This window comes from Lepidothrix coronata, unplaced genomic scaffold (assembly GCF_001604755.1).
Source record: "Lepidothrix coronata isolate B3197 unplaced genomic scaffold, Lepidothrix_coronata-1.0 Scaffold101, whole genome shotgun sequence".
Lineage (NCBI taxonomy): Eukaryota > Metazoa > Chordata > Aves > Passeriformes > Pipridae > Lepidothrix > Lepidothrix coronata.
The window spans coordinates 3,025,933-3,038,130 of NW_016690281.1; the positions used below are offsets into that span (position 1 = coordinate 3,025,933).

The window sequence follows — 12,198 nt, forward strand, 5'->3', positions numbered from 1 at the left end:
AAGCTGTTTTTTATATTAATTTATATCATAAAAGTTTAGTCAGTGAAAGCCAGAAGATATGTCCAGGAACTCAGCTCATCCTCTCAGAGGGGAAATCACGTCCTCTGCTCTGTCAGCCCCCTGTGAACTTACTTTGAGATGAAAACAGGCCACAATGGGTAACTTCTTCATAGTGAGTTGTTTGGTGGATTCCTGGTAGCTATGGCAACCACTACATTTGATTTTGGCACTGCTTCCTAGATGTTCTGGCCTTGTAAACCTAAAAAATACATTGAGAAGTAGAAGGATGCACAAAACAATCAGATGATTTTTCACACATGCTGCAAACAGTTTTACCTGTGGGTCACTGGCAGCACAAGAGACAGAGTCCATGGCTTTTAAGTGCCATTTGGAAAAAAATCCTATAATAATGTAAAGTGCTATGGTTCAGAGGCTCAAATCTGACACTGACCACTGATCTACTTGGGAATATTGCACTGAAGTGCATCAGTGTCTGAGAAAGGAGCTCAGTGTCAGTTCATCTCCTACAGCAGAACAGCTAATTTTCATACAGAAAGCAAAGATCTTTTGTTTTCAAACCCAAAAACATTGTTATGGAAGACACTCCTCTGCAAAACACTCTTCTACCTTGTAGCCCTCCAGGGTTGGGATCAAAGCTCTGACATGGAAAGGGCTGTAAACACCAAGTTCTTTTCAAAATACAGATACCTTTCAAAAAACCCTGTGTTGACAACTAGAAAAATCTCTTTCAAAATTTTCAGACAGAACTGCTCAAGGGAGATATGGGAGAGACCATTACAGAACAGGGAACTGCTCAGAGAAAATGTACTACCTCGATGTTCTCACTACAAACTAAAGCAAAATCCCTCTTTTCCAGATATTGTCAGCACAGAAAGGGCAGGACCATGGACTGTTAAGACCTTTCCTCCAAGTTTAGACTTCCATGGGGAAATCAGTCATCTCCCCAGAACCTGCCCTGCAACCAGGATTTTTGAAATGAAATATCTTGAAATAAAATTGAAAATTTTACATTACTGCACACAAAGTGTGTGGGGGTAACCCTGCCCTGCCTCATTCTGACTGTGACTAATGCAGACTCCAGCATTAAATGATCCCACAGCCTCTTGGTCTCTCCTCTTGATTAATTAACAAGATTTCCTTTATCTGGCCTATGTGCCATCATTCTCTGGGTTTGGTTTGCTGGGTTTTTTTTAACTTTGCTATTGTTTGTTTTCTCTTAAGTCTCTAAAGAGGCTTACAAATGTGCTGTTATTGTTTCAGTGCCCTCATCTTTCTGGTTTTGTGTCATATTCCTGCTCAATCCTTCCTTCTTCAAGCCAGCTTCAGTTGCATGGCCACACTGGTTGACAGACCTTTCCTTCTTGCTAACTTTCGGGTAAAAACCTAGACCCATCCTCTTTATCCATTAGAGTTCAACTTCTTTCCAAAATCCATACTCTTTGAGGGTATCTTTGAACCCAGATGTTTTTCCTCCCCCACCATCATCTCTGATTCTACTAATCTCCATGTTCAAGAAAGTCACCAAAATTCAACCAGTTTTGCCTCTTGATGCATTCCTGCATGAGCAATTTCTCCTTTGTACTAATTCCCCTGTTTCCTGAAAATTACTGATCTTAACAGTAACAACTCAGAAATCAGATGTTAGAGATTATGAATTCTTGTTTTAGGAGGATTAGCTTTGCCCCAGGTTCCAGGTAACCTCTTCCTCAGACATATATCTACACTTGCCACAAAAAAAAAAAAGACTTTCAGATCTTCTAAAAGATCCACGTTAACTGTACAGAAAGCCATAACCTGCTCTCCAGGTACCTGTTTCCAAGATGCCCAAGTTTCAGGTTCAGAATTAGCTTTTCCTTTTGAAAGCTCAATTCCTTTAATCCTCAATGACACCCCTACAACTCAGCTGGCAGCAGCTGACCCTCAGCTCTGCTTAGAGCAAAATCAGATTCGTACTTAGATGAATATTAAATGCATGGTGAACACTTTTTATGTGCTTTCTTAGCCTACACCACCCAGAACATGGAGGCAGACACTAGTGATTTCAATCACTTAAAACCACGTTGCCTGGCAGCAGCCAATGCAAAATTTGCTTTCTCTTTGCATCGTGTGGCAACAGGTTTTGAGTGCTTATTGCCAGCCCTGCTGTTGCTCTGAGCCTCCTTTGCCTTCTCACTTTCTCATATGGAAACAACAAAAATACGTGTAAAAACACCGTCAGGGGACACAAAGCCTCACTTAGTCCTACTGTTTAGTGCCACCTGGAAAAGAGGATGAAGCCAAATCCTGTTTATCCCCCCCAAAACTGTGTTTTGCTCTCGCTGTACCTTCGCAAGCAGTCTGTGAGAGTGGTGGTGCCCGAGACGTGGCTTTCCCCGTTCACGACACTGCCATCACTCCCCGGACTCAGCGGCCAGAACGGGGTGGAAGAGCCTGGCAAATCCAAACTGATGTCCCAGAACGGGTCTATCGTTGTGGAAACGCCGCTGTGGGAAAGGAAACGGTTCAATACATGTTTAAAGGAAGGAAAATGAACGGTCTGTCTCGCTTTGGGGGTGCACACCAGGTACTTCATTTTGAGGGCTTTGGGATCTCCATCGCCCCTAGAGGGCACTAAGAGATGACAGAAAATAGAGCTGCTCTGGAGTGTTTTCCCACAATTGATCGTTTTCCTGAATATTTAAAAGCCATATGTTTGGGGAAATGAATGTGATGTACTGAATGGAACATATAAGCATTTAATACATTCTCTCACTCACTGGAGCCCTGTGACTCAGAGCAGGGTCACTCTGAGATACAGGTACTGGTCATAGACCAGTATAAAAATGATGGCAGCTACATGCCATCCAAGCAGTTTAGAAGTTGGTCTTCTCTGGTCAAGACAAGGAAGATGGTGCCTAAGCCTACTTCAAAAAAAATAAAGAGCCTTTAAATATTTTGCTGCCCAGCAGTGCACTGAATTCAGCTTTGCAGCTCCTATCAGCATCTCCTACAGCCTTTGGAATTTGAAAGGCCAAAGAATAACTGCACCAAGCAGTAGCTCATGTTCTCCATCATATTTCCTTACAAGACAGCTGAAGACAAGCCAAGAGCCAGACCATGGAAAAAGCTTCTCAAAATTTTAACTAGTATTGACTCAAATCTTTTGCAGCATTTACATTTTTAAGACAACTCCACAAGTTCGGGGTCTAAGCTCTTCATTTGGAAGCACATTCTTCTCGTACCTTTTATGTTTATTTTCTGAGTTCTCCCTTCCTCTAAAACTAGTGTCTTTCACTCTGCAATCTCATTAAGCTTTCAACATTCTGCCTTTCTCCCCTGCTTCATTTGTGCAAAAGTTGTCAATTTTCAAAAGCAAACTTCTTTTGTTAAAGTTTCATCAATGTTAATATTGTGTCATAACACATCAGGCTTTGCATTATCACATAAGGATTCTGTGGTTCTACCAGGCAAAGAACAAAATTTCCTATGTTTTCCTTACAGTAAATCTTCTCCAAATCCCTGCAGGAAACTGAGAATAAAAGCAGATTCAAACAAGCCCAGCCCCACAGTCCATCTGCAGGACAGTAAGAATGCAAGGCAGAACAAAAAACAAGAACTCTGACTTCTGTGCTATGGCAACACCAAACACCTCCAAAAAGAAGTCAACTTGCTCCGGTACAAAGCAGAACAATAAATACATTTTTCCTTAATCTCATGAAACCTTTTTTTCTGGTACCTGAGATTACATGAGGTATCAGCCTCTTTGAAACCTCTCCTGATGATACACAAGGCTCCTGATTGAAGAAAATTGTGGTTCTGTATCAGAATTTTCTTCAAATGTAGTTGCAATTATGTACTTTCAAATCCAAAGAACTCTTGGAAGTCTCTTCCTCGTGAACTTGGAAAACAACCTTTTCTAGATTAGTAGAGTTTATATGCATAAGCCCACGGTACCTTCTATGCAACTTTTTGGTATGTCTTAATATATGACACTTAACTGGTAACTGATTGCATTTTACCTGATAGAAATTATAGTATCCCATAATGGTTTGGGTTGGAAAGGACATTAAAGCTCATTTCATTCCACTCCACCCTCTGCCATGGGCAGAGACACCTTCCATGAGACCAGTTTGCCCCAAGCCCTGTCCAACCTGGCCTTGGACACTTCCAGGGCTGGGGCAGCCACAGCTTCTCTGGGCAACCTGTGCTGGTGCCTCAAGACGCTGCATTTACACATTTTTTGCCTTGCTGGAATTTTGCTGGTATTTACTGATGTTCAAGACAGAAAAGGTTCAGTGCACTGTTGCACTGGAGGGGTAGCAGATTCAAATCAGAGCCCAGGATCAGGAAAAAATGACTTACTGGCAGACTTGACAGGTAACATCTGACTGCAGTCCGCCTGTGAAGATTTGGTCTATGATGCAGTTACAGTGGTTGGGGTTGTTGGCCTTCTTCCCATTATCATCACCTGCAGGAATGCAAACACAGGCTCAGAAGTCAAAAATCCTCCAAGGGAACATTGGTTTGTCTTGGACTGTGTTCCTGGAACTCTCTCTAACAAACTTATACTGCAAGTTCACATGGACAATATAGAACCTTGAAAACATTGCACATTGAAGAAAGCAAGGAAACAAGATGAGAACTTCTAGAAAAATATAATCAAAGGTGATTAAATGCAGTTCACTCCTGCAGAGGTGATGCTTTAAGCCATATCAGCTCTTAGCCAAACCCTTGTTCAGGGTATCTCCCTTTACAAAGATTTGCTTAGCACTGCCTGGAATAAAGATCAGCTCTTAAGACAAAGGAGTTGCCAAGATGGTTGATGAAAATGAACATTTAGCTTTTTTTCCAAATGAACAGAGAGGAGAAATACCAGCAAATACTACTTTTTAATTATATCCCAGTCAAATTCTGCGAGTAGAGTGAGGGGAGAGGGTTTGTGAAGACCCATCAGCCCCCCCAGCCTGCTGCCTCCATCCCACCCTTTCAACATCAACATGTTCTTTCCATACACGTTTTCACCAGTGGGAAAATGAAAGATGTCCTTATCTGAAGTGGGGAGATCATGCTGTGTCCCCCTCTAGCTTCTCTGGAGACACAGCAATCCTCTGAGTTCCCAAGAGGCACAGTGAACACATTTCCATCTTTTAGGCATCACAAACTCTCACTGGAGTGACAAGGCCTTGGGAGCATAGTAGTAATTTTTATGATTTGAGTGCTGAGATTAGGCCAATTCAGCTTTCTTATACTAACTAGAGCATTAAATAACCAAAAACTTCCTCGTACAGCTCTCAGGTTCAAAGCTCTCTCCCTCCATTCCCCAAAGGAGAACCAGGAGTGATACATTCTTCCTCTATTTCCAAGGCTGTGCACTGTTTATTTTCCTTGGCTAGGATGCAAGTGGGTTTGTTTTGCAGTCAGAGATGCACACACCAACTATTTCACAGCACCAGCCGATTATTTCGTGAAGGACATCTTAAAGATGTCCTCCCATCTCCTACAACAGAAACTGCTATGACAGAACTACGTTTGGCCATGTTTCCCAGTGTCTTTAACTTTCTTGGAAGTATTTAATATCTGAAACTAAAATGCTAAGGTGCTGACCCCTCAGATCACAGCTATTTCTCAAAACCAATTAATTTCTAGACAAGAATGTCAAAAAAAACACCTGAAAAAACTAAAAGCGTAGGGCAAAAGACCACTTTCCTCGTGACTGTGATGCTCTAGCTGGAGTCTTCTTGCAGCAGGAAGAAATAAGATTATTTCCTTTTTTTTCCAGTTTTAGAAGTTTGTTGGAGAATATTATATAACCTGACAAAGGTTCTACCTAATACTAAGTGTGGAAAAGCAGCCATAGGTGATACCTACTAAGCTGCAATAGGCCACTTGAGTTAATTAGATCCTAAATGCCTCAGGAAAGCTCTCCCTCAGCTGCCGGATTTAGGCTTTAGAAACTTTTGTTTGAACTTCCAAGAAAAGCACATTGTTTCCTTAAAACAGCTCTTGAACAAAATGCTCCAAAATTAGATTTCAAGTGTACTGAGGTTCAAGCTGGGGGTTATCAGACCCCCTCTCAGGCATTTCTTGCTGGGAATTTCAGTTAAATCTTACTGAACTTAAGAGCTTTTAAAAGTCTCAATGCTGCTAAGCTAATGAAGAGGGCACACAGGAGAGAGACTGTACAAGGCATCTCTCACCTACAAAAATAGCTCACTTAGAAGCTTTAAAGGAAGAAAAAAAAAATTAAAAATTGCTGGGTTTTATCCTTCTTTAAAAAAACTCCACTTTTCCTTTTTAAAGAATCCACACAACTACCACGTCCTTGTAATCTCACCATTCCAAACATTATCTCCCTCTGGTTTGTTTTGAGGGGGCAGAAGCAGAAAAACAAGCGTTGAGAGATTTTTTTCCTGGACCACAGGTACCATCCCAGTTGGGCACCTTTAACAGACAAGCCATTTCCACCTACAGAGAGAACCAGCTCTCCCTTTTCAATTACCCAAGTCAATCAGGATCAGTGATGAGAGGGTCTCCAAAGAATACCCTGGCAAGCTTGTTCCCAGCAAAACAGAAGGGCATTACCCACTCAACATTATTTCCCATGACATTTGGTTGGAGAGGAGGGAAAAAAAAAAAAAGAGTAAGATTACCACCTACTCACACTTGTCAATATGGAACAGATGCTGAGAGGAGGTAAATTATGCAGCTGAGAACTAGAAGCTGCTAGATTGTTGTGCTCAAGTTAAGGTTCCCTTCAACATTTCTGTCTCACAAAGGAGGTTTTAATTTCTTTTTTTTTGTTTGTTTTATTTTTGTTTTTAAAACTGGTCATAATTCTTACCAGGAAAAATCAGCAGCTTCTTCTAAGAGTGGTCACCACAAGACTAAAATCAAACTTGAAAATACATTAATGTACACACTAATGTAATTATGAGAATGGCAGATAATTGAGTTTACAAGTTTGAATTCCAATTAAATGCAACTCTCAAAAAATGCTACAAAAGTTACTGCTGTGTCTGTGCAATAACTAAGCATATTAACTTGTGTTCAAATACACAGGCATTTAATATACTACTAAAGGTAAATAACACATAGCAACTGTAAAAACAGCTACAAATAACTTTCTAACATTGTTTTTGGTTTTGAAATAAAAATAAAGAAGTTCTGCCTCCATTTTCCATTCTGTATTTTTAAATGAGAAAAAGGAAGTCAAGAACTGTCAGATTTAAAAAGGGGCATTTATCAAATAAGACATTAATGTTAATATTTCTGCTTTACTTTGGCCCCCAGTGTTTTGAACATGTGCTTGTTATTTATGACAAAGCAGTGTACACACAGATCTATATGGATCATAGCAGATGACATGTTTCAGAAGCATATGCTGTATCTGTTCCTAAGAATATCAAGCAGAATTCACAGAGCAGGGCAGTGTTTTCCTCCCCAGTCTCAGTACACCATTCCTTTTTCTGTCATGATACCTCACACCAGGCTCCAGATTTCCTTTGTAGCACTCCTTGTTAAAGGTGAATGCAGAATGCTTCATGAAATCCAAATAAATGAGGAATAATCAGTTTTGAAGTACTACTTTCTTTTTGTCAGACAACTGAATTAAGTCTGGGATAAAAATACAGAATTACTTCAATTTTTTTCTCTTCCCTTTTGAACCTGTGTGTACCAATGCCCATCTCTGTCACTTGACTGTTGTGCTCTTTTAATAAAGAAACCCCCACATCCAGTCATGTCTCTGGGCTGAATGTTACCTTTGGAGTTGCAATATTGCTCCATACAAGAAAATAACAATTCTGATCTAAGTTTCTCCAAGTCTGAATATGTCTGAGACAAAGCTGGGAAACTACAAAGTGTCTGGATGATTTGAACCTCACTGTTGTGGGAGTCTGCAGAATTAGAACCCTGAATTTCTTCCAGAGGGCTGGTAATTACGATGTATCTGTCACGTTGACTAAAAGCTGACCTAATACTTTACAGACTGGGCAGAAATACACATCATTTACATATTTTTTTTCCACCAAAATACAACTTTCCAGTTAGATGACCTCCTTCCAGCTGTTGGAATGAAAAACAAGTGATGCACAGGCATGACAGACTTGATCCCTTTTATTCAGAAACAAAGTATAGATTCAACCAGCATTAAAAACACCAACCAACCAAATCAAAACAAAACTACCTGGGCCATCCAACTCACATAATCATCACAGGGCAGTTAATTTTATGCTTCATAGGATGCAGGATTACAAGTCTTATCTTTAAATGGACATCAACATCATGTATTTTTCCTAATTTAGGCAGTGACAGATCAGTAAGAAGCATTCACAGCTTTCTCTGACTTGAATTAGGACACTTCCTAGAAAGGTGAGTAAATGGAATGGAAAAGGGATAAGTGACCAATGCCAGCCAAACAAATATCACTGGATATTTATCCCTAAGGAGCACTTCCATTTATTTTGGTGCCTGAAGCTTTGGTTATCATAAATAAAGTCCAAAACCCAGGGCAAAGTTTCCCCCACTATTTTATTCTACTTTACTGTGTGTTAATTGTAAAACTTGATTATTAGACTGGAAGCTTTAAAAGCTTTTTTCATTCAGTAAAATAAATATTTAATATTGGCAGGGGAGGTATTATTTGCTTATTGTAGCTGTAGGACATATTCTCACTATTAGTAATAATATTTTTACATCTGTATCCTTCACATGCATTCCATGTGCATACACAAGTGGGAAAACTTTCTCATTACATTCAAAACTAGTTCATTCCAAATGTGGTTTTGCATGACTATACTTGAAATTCTGGTTTAGATTAACTGGTTTGGTTCCCATACAACTGCTCAACCACTTCTTTTAAATTACCTTGATGTGGTATAGATTATTTACAATATTTAAATAAAAGTCTCTTTATTTCTTTAGAAACACAAATTTGAAAACCTGGGTGCACAGATGGCAAGGAAGATACGTCAGATAGATTCTTCATTTAAAGCCAAACCACACTTTCAAAAAAAAGCCTTTTCAGATTCATTATCACTTTGAGAAGAGCTCAGGGACCTTTATTGTTGCAAGTTTGGTTGTTTGTTTTTTTACAATTCTGAGCAGCAAACACTTCTTCATTAACAAATGGGGAAGTATACAAGTATGAACATTATTTTATAGCAAAACTGATGAAAAAAGCTTCCAGATTTGTCATATCAATGATTCAGAAACTTTATGGGAACCAAGAAGTATTTATCTTTGCAGATAAGTTTGCTCAGTGTTGGGAAGGGAGAGGTCAGTATTTGAGCGGATTCTGTTCCTTACCCTACTTCCACACCAGTTTAATTAGGATTACTGAAATTCGCTCAGTGATTGCCCAGTAACAGGTATCAATAACTACAAAAGAACTGCTCTATGTGCTCCTGTCCTTAGCAGTACTTTTTTTGGAGAAGATTCTTTTGGAGGCACCTACTGTGGATCTGAACAAGCCCATGTGCTGCCATGCAAGGCTATCTCAGAGATAAAAGGAAGACTTCACAAAGGTTCAGAGAAGCAGCATTAGCCCTCCCTTTGACAGTCCTCTGATAAACCAAAAAACCAGTCTCTAAGTGCTTTTCCTAAGAGCATTTGAGGGAAGTTGAGTGCTTTAAAGCTTCTTTCTAGTGACTAAGGATTTTTTTTGTTTGTTCTGCTGGTATCAACCCGACTACTTTTCCCTTAGAGGAATAGGAAAAATTCCTGTGCGTCATAACTGAACCAAGCTAGAGCAAACACTGGCAGATTGGGAAATACTCAGTTCAGACTGAGTTCAGCTAACTAACACAAAACACATAAATTCATAGGATTTTACAAAATCAGGACTTACCTGCTTCACGTCTAAAAGCATATCACTGAATATTTTTATTGTATTGTACAATTATGGATTGTTATACACATTGTTATAATAAAATGAGACACCAAAACCTCTCATTTCTTTCCTTATTCACATTTCTACCAGTAATTTGGCATCATAAATATATGGGACAGGTTAATATTTAAGCAGAATAATATTAAGAATAATGTTAAGCCATAGCCTTTCCTCTGTTATTTTCATCAGTCCCATGACACACTGAGTAAGAGTTCTAACTACCTCAAGTATAAATAGAATTAAAATGGCAATTTAAAAGAAAAGGCAGTGACTCACAATCAGTAACAGAAGAACATGATGGGGATTCAAAATGATGTACAGGCTCGTCTCCTCCTAATTCTTGGTAACTTTCGACAGTGGGATTGGTTTATTTATTTATAAATATTTTAAATCTACCGAACATTTGCTAAGAGTGCTGTACTGGCACTATACTTAAGAAGAGACCGTTCTACCTCCTTTTGATCCAACATTGCTGGTTGATTGAAGCCTCAGCACAAGCCTTACCTTTGCAGTGTCTGTGTAGCACATCTAATGCAGCAATGAGGAACTCGTGTGCATCTTGTTGCTCGTACCCTGCTAAATGCCGTGCGTGAGTCCATACCAGGTGCAATAACCTATATGGAATGTGAGGAGATCGGTGCCCAGAGTAAAACTGCTCAAAGCAAAGAGAAGGACACGACTGTTAACAACTTACACAGCCTCGGTGCATTCAATTATTAAAAAGTTAAATGAGCGCAATTAGTCAGATCAGTTTAAACTGTTTAATTCTGGTGGCCTTAATAATAAAACAGAGAGACAGCTCTTTGTCACAGACTGCTGGAGAAGTGATCTCAGAACTGAGCACCTCAGTTTTCTCCCTCAGAATTCCATCACTCTGTGATGGATTAGCCAGAAAAATGTGGGGGCGCAGGGAGTGGGGTAGACAGACACAAACATCACTCAAAAATTGCTTATTGATACCACTGGCTGTTATTAAAATAGCCTGGGGTGGGGGAAGAAATTAAAAATCCTGCAGCTGCAAAAGATTAGCAATTTCATTCATAAATTATGTGAATGAAATGCCCCCCACAAATAGGACAAACACTGAAGATAAGCAAATTAGATGCCAACTGTCAGCCAGCCCCTGATCCATGAAAACTCTGCATCCAAAGGCTGTGCACAGTCCATTTTTTTATGGAAAAATTTCCAAGAAGAACAGTAGCCTCATGCCAGGACTGGCCTTTCACTGTATAAACTTTACCAGCACAAGGCTTTAGAAACAACCTTATTGAGCCAGCTGTTTGCAGAGCTGAAGGCACCCCTTCAGACACCTATTCCCAGAGCCAGCTGCCATCCCTGCTCCGGGTGACACCGTCAGGGTGTCACTGCCTGGGATCTGCTCCTGGACCAGCTCCTGCATCTGCTCCTTCATCTGCTCCAGTCAAAATCTGATGAGCTGGCTCCAGCAGTGACTGAAACTGCCCCAGGTGATTTTGCCAGAAGCACATTAGAGAATGCAGAGACAAATTATTCAGTCAGCAAAACCCATGATGTGAAACCCCAGTGGTGAGTGGTGACACACAGCTGGGGAGGTAAATCAGCACACAAGGGGAGGGCAGATAACTACCTACAGACTTTTTTTTTATTAAAAAAATAGCCAGATCCCACTTAAAAAAAAATCAACCAAACAAACCCCAACCAAACAACCCAGCCCCCCCAAAAAAAAAGCCAAAAAAACATCCATGCTAAGGGTCTGTGTTTCCCTGGGTTGAGGTTCAGCCCTGCCTTTATTTCTGTGCCATGGTACCAGTTCCAAAAGCAAAGCAGGGATGCTTGTGGTGTTCCTATAGGGAGTCAGAAAGGGCCCACAAGAGTTTATTCACTTGGCAGAGTATTATTTTTAAGTCATTTTGCCTTCTCTCACCTTTGGGAAAGGTATTTGCCAGTAAATGCTGCCTGCAACACCACAATTACATTTTCCCAAGATCCCATCAAATCGATGGCGGTTTATTCTCAGTTACTCTTCCCAAACAGAAGACAGTAAGTGGCAAATACACAGGACAAAAATAAGATTTAAACCTCCATCAGCACACAATTTCTCATCCTCATTGGAAAAGTGAGCTTCCTTCCCCAGCCCTGAGTTTCTCCCTTCACAGTCTCTGAGCATTTTATATAAGTGCAAACACAGGCACTGTGCTACAAACCCGCTGAGAGAAAACAGACTGTGTTTAAGGGACAGGTTGGCAAAAAGCAGTACAATCTTTTCATTTTCATCCAGTCCTCATATTTGTAGGGTTTTCTACGTGGCTGCAGTCTATTTGCTCCCAAAC

The 12,198-nt window shown here is 40.2% G+C and overlaps 1 protein-coding gene across 3 annotated transcripts in view; it reads right to left on the reverse strand.

Annotated features, from left to right (window-relative positions):
- The window catches only part of USP22 (ubiquitin specific peptidase 22), a 96,695-nt gene that overhangs the window by 7,889 nt on the left and 76,608 nt on the right, over positions 1-12,198 (reverse strand). For all 3 annotated transcript variants that reach the window (XM_017823223.1, XM_017823222.1, XM_017823224.1), the window contains 4 exons: positions 10,394-10,541; positions 4,363-4,468; positions 2,346-2,504; positions 133-259 (listed from right to left, as the gene is read on the reverse strand). In XM_017823223.1, coding sequence (XP_017678712.1) covers positions 133-259; positions 2,346-2,504; positions 4,363-4,468; positions 10,394-10,541 — 540 coding nt within the window. The remainder of the gene's footprint in view (positions 1-132; positions 260-2,345; positions 2,505-4,362; positions 4,469-10,393; positions 10,542-12,198) is intronic.